The 23,991-nt window shown below is 38.5% G+C and overlaps 1 protein-coding gene, 1 long non-coding RNA gene and 1 other non-coding gene across 3 annotated transcripts; all 3 read left to right on the top strand.

Annotated features, from left to right (window-relative positions):
• The first annotated feature begins 91 nt into the window (after positions 1 to 91).
• On the top strand, positions 92 to 16,034 carry TMX1 (thioredoxin related transmembrane protein 1). The gene is made up of 8 exons (XM_003987633.5): positions 92 to 337; positions 4,105 to 4,220; positions 6,024 to 6,069; positions 8,914 to 9,042; positions 11,014 to 11,059; positions 11,161 to 11,262; positions 11,379 to 11,445; positions 14,286 to 16,034. The coding sequence occupies exons 1-8, from the start codon at positions 186 to 188 to the stop codon at positions 14,462 to 14,464; spliced, it is 837 nt and encodes a 278-aa protein (XP_003987682.1). The 5' UTR covers positions 92 to 185; the 3' UTR covers positions 14,465 to 16,034.
• On the top strand, positions 4,573 to 4,706 carry LOC111561148. The gene has a single exon (XR_002743509.1). It is a non-coding gene; the product is annotated as a small nucleolar RNA SNORA70 (small nucleolar RNA).
• A 3,176-nt stretch (positions 16,035 to 19,210) lies between the features above and the next one.
• LOC123386343 lies at positions 19,211 to 21,842 on the top strand. The gene is made up of 2 exons (XR_006600127.1): positions 19,211 to 20,524; positions 21,359 to 21,842. It is a non-coding gene; the product is annotated as an uncharacterized LOC123386343 (long non-coding RNA).
• Positions 21,843 to 23,991: the final 2,149 nt, after the last annotated feature.

The raw sequence follows: 23,991 nt of genomic DNA on the forward strand, positions 1-23,991 counted from the left end.
CTCTCTCTACAAACCAGTAGGACCAGGCATCGTCCTGCGCATTGAGAGTTTCCCAGGAACGCGCGCGCGCGCGCAACTGCGCGGTCATGCGCATGAGCAGATTAGCTCGCTGAGGGCGGAAGTGAGGAGCGGCTGCGCAAAGGTGGGGGGCGCTGCGCTTGCTGTGGGGTGGGCGAGCTGCAGAAATGACGGCCTCCAGGAGTCCCGTGGTTCCTGTGGCAGTGTTGCTGCTGTTGGCTTGCGGGGCTCCCTGGACCCACGGGCGGCGGAGCGACGTGCGCATCATCACAGACGAGAACTGGAAAGAGTTGCTGGAAGGAGAGTGGATGATAGAATTGTGAGTGTGGGGCGGTCGTCTCGGGTCCCCTCGGTGGGCCGGGAGGTCCCGGCTGCTGGATCTAAATCTGGACACCCGCTTCACTTCCATTCAGCTCAGGCGGGTCCCAGCTTACCCAGAACTGCCACTCGGAGCCGACGACCCAGCGCCTCAGACTCCTCCAGATCCCTAAAGTCCTCTTCGGATCGGCCGCTGGCTTGGTCCCACCCCCTCGTTTCTAACCAGGGAATATTAAGTTTCTTCTAAATGGTTTCGTTTCTAGTACTGTGGTGCGCCTAAGAGATAAGAGTTCAACTTCGCATTTTTTCTACTTTTCATGACTTTGGCGGTGGAAGTGGTTGGTTTGACTAATTCCTATACAGTTATTTATTTTAGAATCATCCTTCGCAAACTTCTATCTAGACTTACTCTTCACCAAACTTTACAAAAGAGGAGATTGAGCAGAACTTCTCCTCTCCTTTTGTCTTTTATCCTTTAAAAGTCCATTCGTAGTGTTGGAATTTGAGACTTTTCACATTTTATTTTATGGATTAAGTATATTTTAATTTTAAATGCTGAGTAAATTCAACTTGGATTATTGTTATTTTTTTATTTATTTATTTTTTTGCTTTATCTTGGTTTTTTTTTTTTTCTCTCTGCACGTCTCATTTTTCTTTTGGATTCGTGTTTCTGCAAAGTACTTATTGCTCAATGTCCTGGATTGTTACTCTCAGATCTAAGTGTTATTGCAATAAAAAATAAAGTTAATGTATGAGAGTGATTATAAACTCTTAGGACCATCAGGTCATCATTTACTGTTTGGAGGAAACCACGTGTCTGTGGTGATTCTGTTCTACTAAGGTCCCCTTTGCATCTGTAGAAAATAAATTGTCTGCTTTTGCTTTAGTTGCTAAATTGGTGATGGTGGTAGTGCTATTGATCATAGTGGTATTAGTGGTATTAGTGATATTAGTAAAAAACACCACTTTTGAGTGTTAACTGTACCAGACACTGCTAAACACTTTATATACATCATACTATTTAATTTTCTACAAATCCTTTAAGATCGGCATTATTTCCCACATTTTACAGGTGAGAGAAATACCTAAGGGTTTTAATTAATCTGTCCTGGTATTGCTATACTGGCTTTCCTTTCCAGAGCTTAAGCGTAGGTATGCAGTAATTGTTAGAACGGTCCCCTTCTTTAACAGGGTTCAGATGAGTGTTTTCTTGTATGCTTGGGTTGCCAGTTAATGGATGAAGGTGGACGTCCCCAAGGGAGAGCGCAGAAGGCCAGATCGATAACTCTTGAGTCATAAAATCAAAAAAGGCATAGAACATTTATATGGAGTAAAAGATAGGGGAAATTGTTTATTAAATGCACTATACATTTAATCTGTAACTTAGTGAAATGAAATTTTAGGCAACATTGAAGCTGCAGCCAAGAGAAAATATAACCAGGGACATTTGATTTTTATTGTCATGAATAAGTTGTTTTCGATTGTGCCCATAAAATATTTACGGTTTCATAAATAGTAATTAAACAATAGTGATTATGAATTTATATACAACATATAGTCAAGTAATACTTCAGGGTTTTTAAAAAAATTTTTCTTTAATGTTTATTTTTGAGAGAGAGAGAGAGAGCACAAGCTGGGGAGGGGCAGAGAGAGAGGGAGACACAGAATCTGAAGCAGGCTCCAGGCTCCATGCTGACAGCACAGAGCCTGACACGGGGCTCGAACCCACAAACTGTGAGATCATGACCTGAGCCAAAGTCAGACAACAGACTGAGCCACTCAAGCACCCCTTGAGGTTTTGTTTTGTTTTTTTTTTTTTTTTAACTGATTTGATCAATCTATGTAAATACAGTGGTCAAAAGTTAAGTATTTGGGGATTTGAATTAGAACTTCTCTGTGAAATTAGACTATACTGTAGAACTTGTTCTTACTTTTTTCCCCCTTAGCTTACTGATTTACGCGTTAAGACTTTAAAAAGCACAAAAGGAACTTGTAAGGGGGATCGAGTATTACTAATGAATGATAGTCTGCTCTTATTACAAGTCTGTTATCTGCATTAAACCCATCCTGATCAGTTTTGTTGCAGAGATATTTTTATTGAAATACAATCTGTTGTTAAGGACTTTTGCTTTCATGTATGGTACTAGTCTTGTTTCCCAGTGTCTATTACTTTTAGGAGTTTTATTTTCATAACATAAGTTAAAATATAATGAAATGCAGAAACTGAACTCTTGTGTTCAGCAAGTACAGGCTTTATTCTTCCATTAAAAAAAAAAAACTGAGTCAAATTGAAAGATAATACACAATAAAGTGAAGAATAAAATCCTGGAGAAAAATCAGGGCCTTGAAAGATGCTGAATACCAGAGGAGTAATTAAAATGCTAATCAGCTTGGCCATAGATGTGTAAACCTGAGGTTTTAGAAACTGGCTAACCAAGGACTGGCCAAAGGAATTTTGTATGGTCTGTCCAGTGTTTGTGTCCGGGTTAAGTTTTGAGGTAACATTTTTACATAAATATGCAGATTTTCAGCTTCTTTTAAATAAGATACAGCCTGCTACCTAGCCAGAAATCCCCTTGTGGCAATCATGCTGAGTGGAGGTTCCCCTCATAAGGAGCATGCATTTCCTTTTTCGCCACAGCCCTGGGCACTTCCTATTTTTCTCCTTACTAGCCCCTTGCCTTTGTGAAATTATTCAAATGGGTGAACTCCAGATTTGGTTTTGAGTTTTTTAAAAAAAAATTTTTTTTTTCAACGTTTATTTATTTTTGGGACAGAGAGAGACAGAGCATGAATGGGCGAGAGGCAGAGAGAGAGGGAGACACAGAATCGGAAACAGGCTCCAGGCTCTGAGCCATCAGCCCAGAGCCCGACGCGGGGCTCGAACTCACGGACCGCGAGACCGTGACCTGGCTGAAGTCGGACGCTTAACCGACTGCGCCACCCAGGCGCCCCTTTTTTTTTTTTTTTTTTTAATTTTTTTTTTCAATGGTTTTGAGTTTTCTGGTGGCCACGTATTCATAGAGAGATTCAAAGGTTTTCAAAGAGCTGTTTTGGGGGGCTCCTGGGTGGCTCAGTCTGTTGATCTTCGGTTGAGCATCTGACTCTTGATTTCGGCTCAGTTCATGATCTCACAGACGTGAAATCAAGCCCAGTTTCCAGCTCCAAGCTGAGCGTGGGGCTCTCCCTCTTTGTCTCTCTGCCTCTTCCCTGCTCAAAGGGGTGCGTGCTCTCTCACTCAAAATATATAAACTGATTTTGGGGCGCCTGGGTGGCACAGTCGGTTAAGCATCCGACTTCAGCCAGGTCACGATCTCGCAGTCCGTGAGTTCGAGCCCCGCGTCAGTCTCTGGGCTGATGGCTCAGAGCCTGGAGCCTGTTTCCGATTCTGTGTCTCCCTCTCTCTCTGCCCCTCCCCCGTTCATGCTCTGTCTCTCTCTGTCCCAAAAATAAATAAACGTTGAAAAAATTAAAAAATATATATATAAACTGATTTAAAAAAGACTGTTTGGCATGTAAACTTACGAACTTATTTTTGTGTCTGAAGAACTTATTCTCAGAATTTTACGTAATGAGCATCATCAGTTATAGTTTTGATTTTCAGAATGTTAGCTCCACAGTTAAAACTCTTTCATCTTCACAGAATTAATCACTTTGCTATCTTGTTTTTAGTATAAAAAAGTCTTCACAAATTACACATTTAGAATTGTTATATCTATATGGTCATATTAGAATGCTTAACTTTTTTTTTTAAACTGTATTTTATAGTTATGCTCCATGGTGTCCTGCTTGTCAGAATCTTCAACCAGAATGGGAAAGTTTTGCTGAATGGGGAGAAGATCTTGAGGTTAATGTTGCAAAAGTAGATGTCACAGAGCAGCCAGGTACTGTAAGTCTGTGGTTCGTCTGCAAATTGGGTTGATATGTTCATCCTGTTTGCCACATCACTTGGTCTTAACTGCCTTTCATTAGGTTTTGAAAACATAACTGTCTGGGGGCGCCTGGGTGGCTCAGTCCGTAGAGCGTCCAACTCCAGCTCAGGTTATGATCTCAAGGTTCAGTTTGTAGATTTGAGCCCCACGTCAGGCTCTGTGGGAGCCTGGAGCCTGCTTCGGATTCTGTCTCTCCCACTCTCTCTGCCCCTCCCCTGCTCTCAGTCTGTCTCTCTCTGTTTCTCTCTCTCTCAAAAAATAAGTAAACATTAAAAAAAAAAACAAAACATAACTGCATAACTGTCTGCAGTACTTACGCTGACTCACCCGCCTCCCTGGTGAGGGATCCTTGTGCAGTGGCTACAAAAAGCAGATTCTGTGGTTGTGTATGCAGCTCATTCCTTTTAGGTGTTGCTATAAGGGACGTTGGGGGCCGTGCCCTCTCCCTGTTCTGGCCCATGTAACTGCCTTTGATCTTTTTTTCCTTTGTATCCCAGACCCCAGACTAGCATGTAAGATGCCTTTGAGAAGTCCTAGAATACTGTGGTTTAGGTGGACATTGGCCAAGCCATCATTTGCATCCATATACCAAGCTTCAGAATAAAGAGCATGTGGTTGAGGTTTTTTGTAGAGCCAAGGGTACATTCTCTGACAAGTGAACCCAATCTCTTAATTGGGTTTCAAATTTAATAACCTGTGGTTTGAGGGCATGCTCTTAATACAAAGCTCTCGTGTCTGTGGGGTCAAATACACTCCCGACTTGGCCCCCTGAACAAGTGGCAGGCCCTGCTTAAGGATGCTCCTTTCTTAGACCAACCTCATCTTACCTGATCTTGGTCACAGTAAACCTGGGTTGTTGATTCTGTTCCCACCCCAGATGGTAATAAGAGCTAATATTTATTGAGCACTTAGTACAAGTATTGCTCCAAGTGTTTTGCATTTGTTATATAATCCTTATACAACCTTGTGAGTTAGGTAATATGAGAAACTGAGGCATAGAGAGATGAACTCTCAGTTATATTAGAGCTTAACACATGGTTAATAATGTTATTGTTACTGCTCATCTTAGGAAAGATTGAAAATATTTTTCGTTTTTAACATCTTAAACTCTTTGTTTTTTTGAATGGCAAGTGGTATTTCATTTGATTTCAGATCTTTCTAAGACGACTGTTATATTGTGCCACCCTGTGACTCATTGCTGGTAGTCTTATCACATAGTGGTATAGTTGATCAAATGTTAATATATATATTCACAGACATCTTCAGTATTCAAGCCTTACATACTTTTAATTGAGATAATGTGCAGTAGTGTTGATTTTTTTTTTTTTAATTTCTTTTTTTTCAACGTTTATTTATTTTTGGGACAGAGAGAGACAGAGCATGAACGGGGGAGGGGCAGAGAGAGAGGGAGACACAGAATCGGAAACAGGCTCCAGGCTCTGAGCCATCAGCCCAGAGCCTGACGCGGGGCTCGAACTCACGGACCGTGAGATCGTGACCTGGCTGAAGTTGGACGCTTAACCGACTGCGCCACCCAGGCGCCCCTGTAGTGTTGATTTTAAAGTTGCTTCAAGTACATAATTGGGATTTTTTTCATTGTTACAAAGCTCAACTGTTTGTAGGTATAATTTCATATTCATTCCCTATTAGTATTTAAATAATTCAGAATCAACTTTTAAGTAGTAAGTGATTGTTGGCTCATATAAAACCTGTTGTTTCTTGTATTTGTTTCTAATGTTTCCTTATCATTTTTAGGACTGAGTGGACGATTTATTATAACTGCTCTTCCTACTATTTATCAGTAAGTATTTGAAGATTCTATCGTTACGGAGAAGGATGCAGCATAGTATAATCAGAATAAAAGACCTCTGGCCTGAATCATCTTTAAAAAGCATTATATTCAGTAAGGCTCAGTTTGTCCTTCATGCTATTGTAGGTGCGTTAGATAGATGGATGACGTATGAAATACTTCTGGTCACAGAGGTTTGTAGCTATTTTGTAACCTTCTGAACTCAGAGGTTCACATGACATGGTGTGATACCATGTAGCATAGTAAAGATTATGAGCCCAGGTTTGTGTTAAGTCCTGTAGAAAGTTTGGTAAGGAAAAAAAATCACTGGGCAGGGTGGTTCCTGGAGAACATGGGAATATAAACGCAACCTCAGAGGTAGAATTTTCAAAAGAGTGTAGAAGTAAGCATTCCATCCTTTGGATACTCTCACGAACAGTCATAAATAGGAACACGGTGTGTTCAAAAATTAGCTAGGAAAGGGCTGTAGCTCAGTCTTCAGACGGTAATCGGTGAAATGGTTGAGTGTTAAGTCAGAATGAACAAGATTATGTAGTTTTCTGTGTCAGGTCTTTTAGTTTGAATTTATCTTCTAAACTGGGGATAGGAAATCTCAAATCTGTACAGGCGTACCTTGTTTTACTGTGCTTCACAGATGTTGGATTTTCACAAATTGAAGGTTTGTAGCAACGTTGGATCAAGTGGGTCTGTCTGCACCATTTTTCCAATAGCATTTGTTCACTTTGTGTCTCTGTGTCACATTTTGGTAATTCTTGAAATATTTCAGACTTTTTCATTATTATGTCTTCTGGTGGTCTGTAATAAGTGATTATAGCTTGCTGAAAGCTCAGATGATGTTTAGCATTTTTTAGCAAGAAAGTATTTTTAGATGAAGATATGCATAATGTTTTAGACATAAAGTTCATTCAGCTGGTGGCTTGTGTGGCAGGAGGTACTTTCCTCATTTAAATTTCTGAAAGCAAGTTGGCAGTTTTTTGTGTCTCTACCTCACTTTTCTTTGGCATCTTTTTTTTCCGTGTGTGTATCCGTTTCTCTGTGCCTTTGTATTCACCCCTGCTCCTTCTGTATCTATTCATATGTATATTCTTCCTCTCTGGAAGTGCTGCTGTTCCTTTTTACTCCGTCCTTTTCTCCACTTCCCCCTTTACTGGTTCTAATCAGTGTCTCCCATTTTCATTCTCCCTTCTTAACATCCCCTGAACTTCCAGAATTTCCTGTCCTTCTTTTATAATTTTATTTTAATGTTTTATTTACTTTTGAGAGACAGAGAGACAGAGTGTAAGCGGGGGGAGGGGCCGAGAGTGAGTGAGACACAGAATCTGAAGCAGGCAGCAGGCTCCAGGCTCTGAGCTGTCAGCACAGAGCTCAACACAGGGTTCCGGGGCTCAAACCCACAAACTGTGAGATCACGACCTGAGCCAAAGTCGGATGACTGACTGAGCCACCCACGCGCCCCTCCTGTCCTTTTTTTAAGTCACATTGTTTATCATGCCCCTTATCTTTGCCTTTTGAAATCCTACATATTTTTCCCCTAATTTTTGCCTTTTGAAATCCTACATATTTTTCAAAAACAGCTCAAATGCCATTGCCTTTACAAAAACTTTGTTTTTTTTTTTGTTTTTTTTTTTTCAACGTTTATTTATTTTTGGGACAGAGAGAGACAGAGCATGAACGGGGGAGGGACAGAGAGAGAGGGAGACACAGAAACGGAAACAGGCCCCAGGCTCTGAGCCATCAGCCCAGAGCCCGACGCGGGGCTCGAACTCACGGAGCGCGAGATCGTGACCTGGCTGAAGTCGGACGCTTAACCGACTGCGCCACCCAGGCGCCCCAAAACTTTGTGTTTTTGAGTGGAAGCTTCCTTGTAGTCTTTGGCACTGGAAGGCTAAAGGATTCTTTAACCCTACTGTAGGTGGTAGGGAGCTCTTGAAAATTTTTGTACTTAAGTGATAAAGTATTATGTAGGATTAGACTGGCAGTATTATCATTTTTTTTTTAACATTTATTTATTTTTGAGAGCTAGAGATAGCACAGGTGCAGGAGGGGCAGAGAGAGAGGGAGACACAGAATCTGAACCAGGCTCCAGGCTCTGAGCTGTCAGCACAGAGCCTGACACGGGGCTCGAACCCTGGGCCCGTGAGATCATGGCCTAAGCCGAAGTTGGATGCTTAAATGACTGAACCACCCAGATGCCCCTAGATTGGCAGTATTATTTAGGGTAGTTTGGAAATAGTGAAGTTGTGGGAGCAGGGAGAGCATTTTTGAGCCTATGAGAACTCCCTACGTTGGGAAGGGGAAGGAGGAGGCAGATGTCAGGAAGAATGCAAAGCATACTGTAAAATAGAATCACTGAAATAGGAAAGGAAACACTACCAGATACCTCCAGCAATTTAAAGTAGCATGGTTAAGATGATGTGATTATGGCTGAAAATACCAGAAAAATGCTTTCAATTTTTAACCTGTAGCTTAAAATAGCTAATAATTAGTAAGTGCCAGATACTGTCTAACAACTTTTCATGTAGCCATCCTTTTAAGATGTGCATTGCACCTTTATTGAGGTATAATTTACATAGAACTATGGTTTCATAATTTTATAATTTGGAAAAGTAATAATAATTGTAAGGCTTATGATTCTTTATAATGCCACTGCTTAAATAAATTTGGAACCAAGATGTTATGAGTTGGTAATTAGTGTTGTTACTTGTGCAATTTGTTACTTGTGCATTACTAATGATTTTGAATATAAGGATTGATTATAAAATGAGGTTAAAGAAAAAGCAAAACAATGCTAAGTTTATTTGGTGCTGTTTAATATTTAATTCTGATCCCCTTTAGTTGTAAAGATGGTGAATTTAGGCGCTATCAGGGCCCAAGGACTAAGAAGGACTTCATAAACTTTGTAAGTGAGAAAGAGTGGAAGAGTATTGAACCCGTTTCTTCGTGGTTTGGTCCAGGTTCTGTTCTGTAAGTATGAGGGATTTTCTTTTATCTATTTCAGAATTAATTGGACCAGATAATTATATTTTGTGGAAATAAAGCATTCATACCCAGTTTTAGTTCTTGGAGTCTTAAGGTACATTCATACTTACTGCGATATTTGTAGTTTGACTTTTTCTTCTAAGTCAGATACTTTGATCTTTGGTAAGCTAGAAGGAGGCATACGCTAAAATTAAGTTGAAAGCCTTTTCAGGAATGTTTTAGCTCTCCAGATAATGGTCATTTGTATTCTCAAAAACGAATTGATCTCCCTGAGCAGTGTAATTGGTAAAGCTATCATTTCAGCTTAATATTTGAATAAGCCTCAAACATGTGCCTACTCTTGTTACCGTTATATTTTATACCGTTATATTTTAGTTCTTAATGTGATTGCATTATTCTACCCATCTGATAATTTTTTGGTTGAATAGGATGAATGAACAATGAACTTAATGGTATGGGTAACCACTGGGCTTAATCTATAGCTGGATATATGGAGCAGTAAGGATTGGAAATAGCAAGAGTATTTTCGGCTAGGCTTTGGGGTATAAGGCCTCTCAGGTCATATGAGAGACATCTGGAAATAATTGAGTTTTGCTGAGGTCTCCATGGACTCATCCTGGTTTGGCTAAGTTATCTCTTCCTGTCCCCTCACCACATTTGCCCTTAGAGGTTGGGGAGTTTTTACACCAACGGTGTAAGGTATAAAAATGCTCTGGATTCTGGGAGTGGAGGAAAGATCAGCCCTAAGTGATATTTTGAAATCGAATTTTGTCTTTAACTCCTTTCCTTTTCACCTCTTTTCCTGTGAAAATCTCTAAATTGAATGGTCCTGTAGCTGTCAGAATTCCCCTAACTGAGCCACCATGCCCTAGTATTCCTGGTAGAATCTAATTAGTGCTGATTATAGTGAGGCTACACATTGCTTTATGTTTCAGTTCCCTGTTCCTGTGCCCATTTGCAATTTAAGTGACAGAAGCAACATGATTGAACCACATTTTTGTGTCAAACTGAAATTGCTCCTGATTTTTGTTAATTTGAAATCTCCTAGACGAATCTTACCCTCTCTAGTAGAAGAAGGTATTCCTTGTACGTCTTTGTTGAATCCTCAGGGATTCAGCAGTGCATGCCTTTTTTATTGGTGGACCGAGTGAGAGACACGTGTACTGTCGGCAGGCTTACCCACCCAGTGTGGGCAGTCGGAGTAGGTCATCCTGCATGCAGGAACTTTGGCTTAGGTGTGAATTGATCTATATGTTGGTGGCAATCCTTGTGCTAGAGAGGAAGCAAACCCTTCTTAGTTTTGCCTTTTTTCTAACTGTCTAAACTACTTGGGTTTATGTGAAAATAATAATTATTTATGTTTATATGATGTCTTAGCATTTATTTCATATGAAATTTCTTTGTATATCATTAAATGATATCAAACTAATACAAATTAAAATTATTTAATTTTAATACAAAAGGGGAATAATTCTTAGGTGGGAAGGATCAGTTCAACAAGTATTCCCAGTTCTTCCTTCAGGCTCCCTTCTCTCCTCATTCTTTGGAGGGATTTTAAGGGTTAATAAGAGTTGTCATTTGCCTACAGTACACTTGACTTTAGGCAACTGGTTCCTTAGAACTTGTAACCCGTTATGCAGAGTATATTGGAGACATCATCAGATGAAAGGTGAAAGGCTAAAGTCAAAGCAGTAGGGAAAGGGAAAAAGTTACCCAGTGTTTTATTTATGAGGACATCACATAGTGACAGCAGTTCAAGAACTGTTCATTTTCATTAATAGGAATTCCTAATACAAGCTTGAAATCAGTGATGTGCCGCTAGTCTTGATTGACACCAGCAATAAAATCTGTTACGTTAGGGAAATTATAGCCTGAAAAATAGAAGATCTAGATACGCACACATTCTCTTTCGAAGGTATGTGCCCTATTCAGTTTTTTAATCCTTTTTTCTTTCAGGATGAGTAGTATGTCAGCACTCTTTCAGCTATCCATGTGGATCAGGGTATGGGCTAGAGTTTTATTTCTATTTGAAACATTTTTGACACTACCCGAGTTTTTTAAACAACCAGGGTTTTTAAGTTTATTCTTTCCTTTTGATTTTAGACTTGCCATAACTATTTTATTGAAGACCTTGGATTACCAGTTTGGGGATCATACACAGTTTTTGCTTTAGCAACTCTGCTTTCAGGACTATTATTGGGACTTGTAAGTACTTCATTTTCAGAGTACATGGAAGAAAAATATTTTAAAATCTGACGATTGAATGTAGGTACACTAAGCTCTATCATATACATTCAGATTACTTGTGTTTATTTTCGCAGTGTATGATATTTGTGGCAGATTGCCTTTTTCCTTCAAAAAGGCGTAGACCACAGCCATACCCTTCCAGTAAGTATATTTTTAACGTTTATTTTTTATTCGCCATAATTCTGTTCATTTCTCTGAACACAGTCACACATATAGCAAGTTGCTTGTTTAGCTTAGGTTTCTAAATGTGGAATAATAGTTTACGTCAGAAACGGAAGGAGGATATAGATTTCATGTAAGAATTCCAGCCTGGATTTTAGAACATAGTTGTTTTGTTGGCTTTTGTAATGTGGAGATTTTTAACATTGCGTATAACTTGCAGATACTTAATAACCCTGATCTGGTGTCATTTTATTTGAAAATTTCATGATATTCATGGATCCATTTGAGTATACTGGAGTCAGAAAGAGTTGAATATGTTCTACTCTGGTAGTCGTTCATTATTATAGTGGCCACATTTGAAGGTTTTTCTTTGAATCGTAGCCAAGTCTAAGTTTTTCTGGTAGGATATTCGGGAAGGCAGTTCCTGTAGCTGATTGAGGATTTGCATTAACACTGTACTACAAGATGAGTTGATATAATTAGAAGTATTCACTGCTATCTGTCTTAATATAATTGCTCTCAGCATTTGGTTTAATCTTGAAAATTACACTGTTAGGGAAGCCCTCCTGTTTGCTGTTTATAAAGAACTCTCACTTCGTGCCCTCCCATTCACTTTTCAGCAGCTCTCTAGATTGTATGAGTGATACTCTTCATTTTGTGGTTGGGGAAAGTAAGGCTCAGAGAGGTGAACTATTTTTCTAGGGTCACAAAGAAGTGACAGAGTAGAGAGTAGAGCCTAAAGTAGACTGCGGGCATGACATTTTCATTGTGCCACCTTTTGTGACTTTAGGAATTATCGAGGTCAGAACTCCTGAAGTGAAATCAGTCAAGATTGCATTTACAGTCTACCTTGTTCATTGGATAGCTGACAGGTTATCTTTTCATTTCTTAGATGGTTGCATCAATACTGAAAAGGACACGTACAGGGGAAGAATTCATTCTATCCAGCAATAGCCACTGACCTGTAGGGAAAGAAATGTGAACACAGATTACTTAAAAGACAATTTAAAAGTTGGTGGATGTACATTTAATACTTATATCATTGAAAAACCTTAAATCTAACAGCAAATTAGTTTCAAGTAATCTGTGGCACGACTGATAGATTTTAACCTGGACTTTAATATGATACCACCCCTTCTATAGCAGGCCACGTGATTTGAGTTGTTTTTCAATGTCTGTGTTTAGCTTTGATGTTGAGTTGCCAGGGAGAGACCCAACTCAGTCTAGCTTTAAGCAAAATAGGGATTTACTGCTTCATGTAGCAAAGAAGTCTGAGGGCAGAGTTGGCTGGATCCTTGGGCTCAAATGTTAAAGATGTTGTGTTTCTGAACCGCTTTGTTTTCCATGTCTTTGCCTGCTTCATTTTTGCTCTTTCCAGTCCTTAGCATAAAATGAGTAAGAAAGCAGTGGCTCACAATCCAGAGTAGGAAGTATGCTTTTTCCCTACACCCAGCTATCTTTTGGAAAAATTTTGGTGCACTCTACTTGTGTAAAGAGCTCGCTTTTTGGAACAGTCCGTGTAAACCAGGGTTTTTCAACATGGACACTTTTTACCTTTTGAGAAGGATAATTCTTAATTGTGACAGACTGTCATTTGTATATTGTTGGGTGTTCAGCATCATCCCACACGTTGGCAGCAGCACCGCTCCTCTTAGTGGTGACAACCAGAAATATCTCCAGACAGTGCTTAGTGTTCCTTGGCAGTGGTGGGGTCCGGGAAGCAAGACCACCCCCCGTGGAGAACCATTGTTGTAGGCTATAGTGCCTACCACAGCTACATGGGGTGTGGTACTGGGAAGGGGCCATTAACCCAGCTGAAAGAGCAATGTCAGACCAAACCACAGAGTGGCCACCATGTGGTCATTTCTTCTCGTGTTTTTTTCTGCCTTATGCTCTCAGGCCTCCCTACTCTGCTCAGGATTGCCTAAGATTAAGGCAGTCTAGGATCGCGGAATAGACTAAAGCCTCTTGGCCCAGTTCTGTGTTCTGTATCTCAGTAACATGGTGTGTTCGAAGTTTAGGTTAACTAGCAACAGGTCCTGTAAAAAAAAAAAATGGAAAAGGTGTGTGTGTGTGTGTGTGTGTACACGTACATAGTTAAAAATTCATTGAGCTGTGCGCTTAAGCTTTATACATTTTATTGTTTGTAATTATGCCAAACAAAATTATATATGTGAGGAAGAGGAAGCACACTTGTGAAACTCCTTGGAGAAGAAAAACACAATGAATAGGAATATAACGTTGTAAATGTCTGATTGCTGCTCACCTAGAAACTGAAACGGGTAGTGTTGAAGTTTCTTTCATTGCACTTATTAACTAGAAGATTTAAGAGCAAATAAATATGGTTCTATTTAATGTAGTATATTTTCTTACAACATCCACATGCACGCACAGCATTAATTCTGGTTGATTAATTTCGGTTCAGTTTATAAACAGGCAGGTGATTACAGTGAATTTGGTAAATAAGATGGATCTTTCAAACCAATTTTCATTTTTATGGTGTCACTTATTTTTAAAGATAACTTTTTCCTTTTAGAAATCTAAACTTATGATTGATAAATAAAATCCGAAGCAGTTTATGGGCCTCTGAATCGTGTCTTGATTTTACTGTAGTGGAACTCTAATACATCAATGAAAAAAACCATTTCTGGGTCTTTATCTTTTTCTGTTGTAATGCCCACCATGAATGTTGTCTGTGTGCATACAATGTGATTATAGTATTACTGACTATATTCCCTATGCTGTACTTTTCATCCTTGTAACTTATTTTATAACTGGAAGTGTGTACCTCTTAATCCCCTCTGGTCTTTATCTTTAAGAAAAATTATTACCAGAATCTTCTCAACCTTTGAAAAAAGTGGAGGAGGAACAAGAGGCTGATGAAGAAGATGTTTCAGAAGAGGAAGCAGGAAGTAAAGAAGGAACAAACAAAGACTTTCCACGGAACGCCATTAGGCAACGTTCTGTGGGTCCGTCATTGGCCACAGATCAATCCTAGTTGATTTTTATAGATATCATAATATGATTTTGGCAGAAACAGAAGATGGATCACTCTGGTTTGAAGTAAACTGTGACATGCTTGTACATTGCAGGGTTCAGTCTAGATTGTCATTAGATTGGACAGACTATCTTCAGAAAATAAAAGTAGCACTACATAAAAAAGTTTGAAATAGGATTTAAGAACAACAGTATGATGGTTTAAACAATTCTTTAGGTTTTGAAAAATCTGGTGCCAAGCAATAAGGTTTGAGTATTTTTATTTAATAATGTTTCAGATCTTCTGAGTTGAAAAATTGCATTTCCCGAGTATTGCATTATTGAGGTATTTTTGGAGATTACTTTGGAGAAGATTTCTCATTTGATATAATTTTTCTCAGTTTCACTGTGTGAAAAAAAGAACATATTTCCCATAAATGGGAACTTTGCCCATTGACTCGAGAAATGTGTGGTTCAGTGACAACTCTGGTCATTTCACAAATATAGTCCAAAATTTCTTCATATTTTTAGATTATGCAACTAATAAAGACTACCTTGCTTTAATTAGTTTTCTACACATGGTAATATAGATATTCTCCTGATTTAGGAAGTTTTTATATAAGTCCATGGTGTTGTCTTGATTCCTGTAAAGGTCGGTTGCCTTTTTTTGTTCTCCTCTGTTCACTGTATGGTTTATGTTTTTCTTACCATGGGTTACATTTTTCATTTTCTAAATTGGATAATTTTCTGGAAACATTTTTCATGCTTTAATAAATAGCCCTTTTTGTTTCACCTGAAGCTTACTGAGGATTCCTTAAAATTGAAAAGCTGTTTACTGATCATTTAAAATTTTGGCCACTCATTTCAGATTTTATGTCATTCTGTTGAACTTCTGAGGTTTTTGTTTGTTTGTTTGTTTTGCACATGAAGGTGAACATTCCTGATTTTTATTTGATCTTGTAGAAAAGCCGTGATATTTTACATTTTGAAAATTCATAGAAGCTTAATTTGATATAAAATAAAGTTAACATTCTACTCAGGAAAAAGCATCTTATAGTGTATGTTTTCACTGTATATTCATCATCACACAGAAAACTCTTAACTGATTTTACAAAGTCTGTGTATGCTTGATGTTTAAAAATCATAGCATTCTTTCGTTTTTGAACACAAAGTCTGTATTCTGCTGTACTTTTTATTGTGTAGTGTTTCACAGGTGGGCATCAGCAGGATGGGACATTTAATATAATTTTACACCTCAAAGAGTACAGAGCTTTCACTTTACAGCAAAAGGGGGGGGGGTGTTGGGTGGCAGTAAGAACTGTATTATCTACAAGAAGGGGAAAAGCCATAACTCAGAATGAATCACTTGCCCATTATTTAATAGACAATTTCTGTAATGTCCTGTTTTGTCTAGATTCTGCTGTGTGAATCCATTAGACTTATACAGTATCGTAATGTACAACAGTTTTCTTCAAAGACCTTGCCTTTAGAATATTAAATATTCTACCATTGAAGAGTTTTGGATGTATAGTAATTTTGTGATGCTTTAGAAAAATAGACTAAGCACAAAATAAACTTTTCTAAGCACTTCACTAAAGGCTGGAGACAAGTGTGATTTCTAGTTGCATCTTTAGAAGTACTTCATTACTTTGTATTTAACAATGTTCAGATGAATAGTTGTGTCACTCTGTTCTTGATTTGTATAATCAAAAGGCTAGAGTTCTACACATTTTTTTTGTTATTTGAGATGATAGAGGAAAATAGTACTCGTTAATCAGGTGTTCCACTTTCTAGTATTCTAGTATACAAGACATAGACTTTAAGTTCTTAATTAGAAAATACTGTATATACAGAAAATTAAAAGTAGCCTGAATAGGTAGAGACATGATATTTCAGAAAACAGATGGTTTTGCATTTCTTCAAGATTGTCACTCTAGACACCTGAATATCAATTTTCTGTCATACGAGAGGCATATAGAAACTACAGGATCATTTACCTCTAACAGACTCCTTTTGTTTCCCTTATTGGGTTAAGGGGGCTCAACATAGCAGTTAGTTATAAATCTTAGGAGAGATTAAGGTGCAATATCAGCATCCTGGAGAACTCTGCCCCCCACCCCGCAATAATTATTCAGTGCTAACGTGGAAGTGTAAAAGTGATCACTCCAATAGAAAAGGTAGTTCTAGGGACGCCTGGGGGGCTCAGTTTGTTGAGCATCTGACTTCAGGTTATAATCTTGTGATTCGTGAGTTCAAGCCCTGTATCAGGCTTGCTGCTGTTAGCACAGAGCCCACTTCAGATCAGCTACACTCCCTCTCACTGTCCCTCCCCCGCTGGTGCACTCTCAAAAATAAATAAACCTTTAAAAACAAATGCAGGTCTACCACATACTGCCTAGGTCAGCAAGAATGACAGAAGTTGTAATGAAGATTCCTGTGTATACATTAGCTTCCATTCACGACGGTTCTTTTTTTCTCCACATTCATGCCAACATTTGTTACCTCTTGTCTTTTTGAGTTAGCCGTTCTGACAGGTGTAAAGCGATACCTCATTGTGGTTTTGATTCGCATTTCCCTGAGGATTAGTGATGTTGGGCCTCTTTTCATGTGTCTGTTGGCCATCTGTGTGTCTTTGGGAAATTGTGTAGTCAGGTCCTCTGACCATTTTTAATAGGATTACTTGAGTGTTTTTGGTGTTGCCTTGTACAAATTCTCATATATTTTGGATATTAGCCCCTTACTGAATAGATCGTTTACAAATCTATCTTCTCTCATTCAGTAGGTTGCCTTTTTATCTTTTGGATAGTTTCCTTCGCTGTGCAAAAGCTTCTTCTTTTGATGTGGTCCCAATGGTTTATTTTTACTTGTATTCCCCTTGCCTAAGGAGACATACCTAGACAATGTTACTAAGGCTGAAGTCAGAAATTATTGCCTATGTTTTCTAGAAGTTTTATGGTTTCAGGTCTCACATTTAGATCTTTAATCCATTTTGAGTTTATTTTTGTGTATAGTGTGAGAAGTGGTCCAGTTTCATTTGTAAATGATGCTTTTGAAAGCAATTTTCTGTCAAGTCAGTTGTGTCCTTATTCAACCCAGTGCATCAAAGGCATAGGTCTGGACTTAATTATATTATGAGATTAACATTTTTGAATAAACATTTTAACTCATTTTAGGATTACCTAGGATATTATGATGCATAACACTAGTTGAAGGTATAATTCTTTCAAAAATTATTTCTTTCCAGTTTTACTGAGGTATGATTGCCAAAACAAATTACTTTTGATAGGGATCTTTTATTAATAAGATAATTAATTTGAGATGAAATTTAAGTGAGTGGTCCTACTGAATAATTGTATAATTCTAAAATTAAAATTAAAAATTTTAATGTTTATTTCTGAGACAAAGAGAGACAGAGCATGAGTGGGGGAGGGGCAGAGAGAGAGGGAGACACAGAATCAGAAGCAGGCTCCAGGCTCTGAGCTGTCAGCACAGAGCCTGACATGGGGCTCAAACTCAAAAACCATGAGATCGTGACCTGAGCCAAAGTTGGTTGGTCGCTCAACCGACTGAGCCACCCAGGCGCCCCTAAAAGTAAAATTTTAAATATATCACTTACAGATTTGGGTATATATTGCATATCTAGCAACTTCTGCATTTGTTCTAAAACCATTAAAGCTAGAACAACAAATTTAAATTTGAAGTTTGATAATATATAAGTAGTAAAGTCATCATCTGAACAGATTTAAAATATATCCTTTTAAATTTTATTTACTAAAAAATATTTTTTTAATATTTATTTATTTATTTTGAGAGAGAGATAGAGCACAAGCATGGGAGGGGCAGAGACAGTCACAGAACTGAAGCAGGCTACAGGCTCTGAGCTGTCAGCACAGACCCCGATGTGGGGCTTGAACTCATGGACTGCAAGATCGTGACCTGAGCTGAGCTCAGACCCTTAAACTACTGAGCCACCCAGGTGCCCCTAAAATATATCCTTTTTAGCAAAAATGTTTATTTTGAGAGAAAGAGCATGAGCCAGGGAGGGGCAGAGAGGGAGAGAGAGGGAATTTCAAGTGGGCATGCTGCAATCAGTGCACAGCCCAACCCAGGGGCTTAATTTCATGAACCATGGGATCATGACCTGAACCAAAATCAAGAGTCAGACACTTAACTGACCGAGCCACCCAGGCACCCCAATATATCCTTTCCTTTAATGATTGTTTCTTTTGACTCATTAATTACAGATGATTATGATAATATCAGTATTGTGGCCATTAATGAAGTCAACTGTCTCCTTTCTACCCATTTGGCTGTGTGTAATATTTTTAAGCCTATTTTTGTTGTTATCACAACTCAGACTGGTTGTATCCTGAAAATGAAAACATGAAAAATGAAAATATAACAAGTAATTGACCAAATAGAGGTGTGCTTCTCTGAAATTTCTTTTTTTTTTTTTAACATTTATTTATTTTTAAGAGACAGAGCACGAGCAGGGTGGCGGGGAGTGGGGAGCAGAGACGGAGGGAGACACAGAATCCAAAGCAGGCTCCAGGCTCTGTGCTGTCAGCACAAAATCAGATGCTCAACCACCTGAGCCATCCAGGTGCCCATCTGAAATTTCTTTTAAATCTAAATAGAAGTAAGTATTTTATTTTATTTATTACTTTAAAAAATTTTTATTTTTGAGAGACAAAGACAGAGCACGAGCGGGGGAGGGGCAGAGAGAGAGAGAGAGAAAGAGAGAGAGAGAGACAGAATCTGAAGCTGGCTCTAGGCTCTGAGCTGTCAGTGCAGAGCCTGATGCAGGGCTCAAACTCACAAACTGTGAGATCATGACCTGAGCCCAAGTCAGACACTTAACCGACTGAGCCACTCAGGTGCCCCTATTAAATCCATTTTAAACTGAGTGTACATATACTTTGAAGAATAACTTAAGTAATTAAGTATTTTTAAAAAACATCCTTAGTTTTCAGTGTTTTTAATAAAACATGTCACAGAAATAAGGTTATTAGTAGGTTAGCATATATCAACTCAAGTATTTAAGATTCAACTTACTGCTACCTGGGCATTCCACAGAAGCTCTCTGAAGTTTAGATGTCTCTGCTTCCACAGAATCAAGTATACACTTACTTGGTTGAGAATGTTAAATGCTATTAACTTCATCTCCCCCACCCAACCCAACTAATATTCCTGAAACTATTTTAACAAATCCTCTTGTCTGTCAACATGTCTCACGTTCCATCTGTTGGTTTAAGAGTCAGCTCAAATCCTTTAAGTCCTTTCTGGCCCACAACCTTTTGTTTTGTTTTGTTTTGTTTCCAAAAAACCTAAAATGTGGATTTTCACCATTCCCTGGCAGTTAAATCACATTCTGTCTTGTTATATTTCTTCTCTTGCATTTATTATACCAGTTAACTGGCACTGAGCAAATCATAATACATCCTTTGTTCTCAAGTTATGAGTTGAGTGATTTCTGGGGTTCTCTACCTTGAAGAAGATAGTCACTGCATTCATAAGTTGTCTTTAAGACCTGATTGTCATCACTTTGAGGCCTGAAAATACTTGTTAGAGACAAAGCATGCTGTTTCGGCGAGATTTGACAGAAGTCGAGAGACCTGGCTTCAAGTCTTGTCTCTGCCCCTGACTCAGAATGTGACTACTGCCTATCTGTACATTGATTTTCGTTTTTGCGAAATGAGTGCAAGTTGAGTAGTCTAGTTGTTAGATAAGTTACTTTGAGGAAGTTCTTGAAGTGAACAATGAAGTTATTTGCAACTTTAGCTTCTTGGGCAGGTTTTCTAGAACATAAATGCCATGTGAATGGAGACAATTGTGAAGTTAGTCATGTTGACAGTAAATCGTGGGTGTCATTAGGCACCAGCTTGGGTCCTCAATCTGCTGAGATGGAGAAGCAGGAAAAGGAAAAGGCTGTTCTGCCTTTGCTATCCTAGTACACACTAATGTCTGTTCTACTTTCTGACATTCACACCCTTCACAGCAGAACCCAGATTTTATGTTCTCCATCTTTTTCTTGACAGCCATGTGCTTCAGGACAAGCTGAGACTCTTCTCACTTACTAGGGGTGAGTTTTGGTTCTTAAGACACACGATAATCCAAACCAGTGATTGACACGGTCAATGAACATGTCCAACTTGAGCCAGTGAGGATGTGGGGGCTTCTCGTAAGGTCTCTTTCCTTAAAAATGAGGACTCAAGGGCATGTCTCTTTTTTCTGGAGTTTGCCATTTTCTGGATGTGATGCCTAGAATGTTGTGACCATCTCACATCCTGAGGATGAAGTGAGCAACAAGGAGGACAGAGCCAAGAGAATCAGAAAAGCAAAGCTTGAGCTTTGACAGAACACTCCCTATCTCTGAACATCCTGTTATTTGAGATAATTTTCCTTATTCCCTAGCTGTTTTCAGCTACTTATAACTAAAGTATCAACATGGCTGTCACCTTTCTGGACTCTGTGAACAATGGTGTCTTGATTTGGGTTAACTTAGCTCAATTCCATGTCATCATCAGATTGCTAACCTCAAGCCGTGGTTTACTTTTCTCACTGTGACAGCCCAAGTTCAGGAAAAAGAGTTAATCTTCATATATGTGGTTGAAAGCAATTGATGGGTTAAGTCAGACATGTACTCCAAACAGGCTTGGTAGTGAGAAGTTAAGTGAGTATAGTTTTCTGTTTTGGGGGGCTATTTTTTTATTCCTCATATTTTATTACATTAATATTAGAATCTTGTAAGCATTAGAGATGAAATCCTAGAAGCTAAAAATAGTGTGTTGAGTGTAAGTATAGCTAACCATTTCGTGTTAACTCAGGCTTTGAGCCTACAATAGCCTTGTTTAGCTTGTAAGATCCTCTTTGGATTTTGTTTAGTGAGCAAATTCCTATGTATCATTTTTGATAGTAACTTGAATTTTCTACTGAGAATGGGAATAATATAAGTTTGAAGATGGTAAGAAGGAATCATTTTGCCATTCTGTCCCCTTTGAAGAGGAGGAAGAAAAGGATGGGTGAGTAAAGGGTGACATTTGTTTATGTCTTCTGGAATGTTTCTCTCTTTTCTAAGTTTCTTGTTTGTGTTTTGTCAAGATTAAATGACAATGTATGTGCAAATGCCAGTCATAACCTAGCACATGCAAACAGCTTGATATGGAATATTTCTTAATGTTTATGAAAGGGGATTCCAGTCAAATAACCCTACTGCTTACTAGACTATAACTTGCATTGTAGCTTGAAGTGTTTATTTCGCAAAACCGTCGAGAATGCAATTACTTTTTTTGATGTTTGAGCTGTCAATGCATGCTTTGAAGTACCTCATTGTTGAAGGAACCAGATGCCTTGCTAGCTTTGAGTTATATGCATGCTGCATGTAAACATTTTTAGTTGTGTTCAGTGTTTATGTGTGAGTTCAAGTTGTTAAATGGCTCCAGCCTTCAGGCTGATTTTTAATCTGGAGATATGTAAATCTCATAAAGTGATGTTACTTACTCTTACCTTTGGATATGAGCTTACAGAGAAATTATAGTATACAGAGACAGGATAATATGATGAGTTTTTTAAAGAGCTATTTTTTATTCTGAGGTTATATCCTCCTTCTTAATGTTTTAAAATTAAAAATGCTAGATTTAAAAAAATGGCCTTACCTTACTAAAGTTAAGAGTTGACAGTCTCTTGTGAGTATCCCGAATTTGGAGAGTTTTACTGGACCATAAAGTTTTGAAGTCTGGGAACCACTTATCTTGTCCAAGATGAGTAAACTGAAGTTTCTTCCCTAGACGGCTCATGAAAGGCAAATAGAAAATAAAAATTCAGGTCTCCTCACAAGTGATTTCTTCTTTCTTCACAAATTTTTCCCTGAGTGGGGTTATTGGAAGCCATGCCATGTTATACAACTGTAAGCTTAAATGTTCTGTTCATATTGTTACATCAAACCCAGGTCTGACCTGGGTGCCTAGGTGGCTCAGTCAGTTAAGTATCTGATTCTTGATTTTTGTTCATGTTATGATCTCATGGTTTGTGAGTTTGAGGCCCATGTTGGGCTCTTTGCTGATAGCATGGAGCCTGCTTGGAATTCTCTCTCTCTCTCTCTCTCTCTCTCTCTCTCTCTCTCTCTCTCTCTCTCTCTCTCTCCCTCTCTGCCCCTCCCCTGTGTGCACATGCACACTCACTCTCACTCTCTCAAAATGAACTTAGCCTCCTGTGTTAAGAAAAAAAAAAGAAGAAGAAGAAAGAAAGAATCCAAGTCTGATCAAACAGGGCTGTTGGCTCATAGATCTGTCAGGTGACAGTTTATATTACTGTGCAACTTATGCCTGCAGCAGTCTCATTTTTCTGTGTCTCTGTTTTAAATTGGAATCATGGAGGAGAATAATTGTCTCTGAATTTTAGCTTTATCAATAACACTTCCACTTGTTAATATAGACGCATAAGATTAAATCTATACTGGTGCTAAGGAATAGAAAGACCAGTTGGGTACACTGAGGTTTTGACAACTTATTTTTTTCTGGTTGAAGCATCATTATAAAATATAGTATCAAGGAGAAGTACTGAGGTTAAGTTCATGTCAGTCGTATTCATGTCTTGGCACTACAGTAGCTCACTAAATGTTTGCTCAGTGTATTTATTTAGCTGTTTACCCCTGACCTGGAGTAGACAATCAAAGAAAACTCTGGTGGTGCCAGTTATCCAACTTTGTGCAGAATAATTTTTATTAGAATGTTTTCCGTTTTATTTCACTAATACACTGTCCCCTGATTCCCATGGATTTACCTTATCTCTCCTGAGAGGTATTGTGAAGAACATTTTAGTCACATGTGTCCTGCGGTAGAGCTTCCAAAGTGCTTTCACAAATGTCTCCTTTGACTCACAACCACCTTAAGACGTAGGTAGGACAAGTATTATTATTATTTTAACAATAAAGAAATGGAAACTCCAACCAATAGATCTGATTCAGGTTTGCACAACCATTAAGTAGTGTATTTAAGGCTTGAACCTAGGTTGACTTACTTTAGTAGAGTTCAGTGTTTCTAGATTATCTTTAGATCACTAGTCCCACAAGAGGTTTCATGGAGTCTTGTGGTAAAATGGGTTTGTATATACTGTTCCTATGGATGCTCGTAGCACAGACTAAGTCCCTGTACCAACAAGACCAGTTTACCTTTGTTCATTGTGATATTTCCCTTTATAATAAAACCTTTGTTTGCGAGGATAATTTGTTCCAGAAATATGCTTGTAATCCAAAGCACTTGTGTATCAAAGCGAATTTCCCTGTGAGAAATAATGGAAACTCGGGTGCTTCATTCCACAACCCCAAAATATTCATATAAAAACGATTACAATATTGTAATGCAGTACAAAATAATAAAATACAAAATATAAAGAAAAATAAATTAATCTGCACTTACCTTTGAAAACCTTCATGGCTGGTGTAAGGGAGACAGAGAGGAAGGTTATTATATAGGACAACTTTCACTATCACTAATGGAATCACTGCTATCTATTGGCTCAATGGAATCTTTTCTGCATGGGGGCCATTGT

The sequence above is a fragment of the Felis catus genome, chromosome B3 (assembly GCF_018350175.1).
Source record: "Felis catus isolate Fca126 chromosome B3, F.catus_Fca126_mat1.0, whole genome shotgun sequence".
NCBI classification, from domain to species: Eukaryota; Metazoa; Chordata; class Mammalia; order Carnivora; family Felidae; genus Felis; species Felis catus.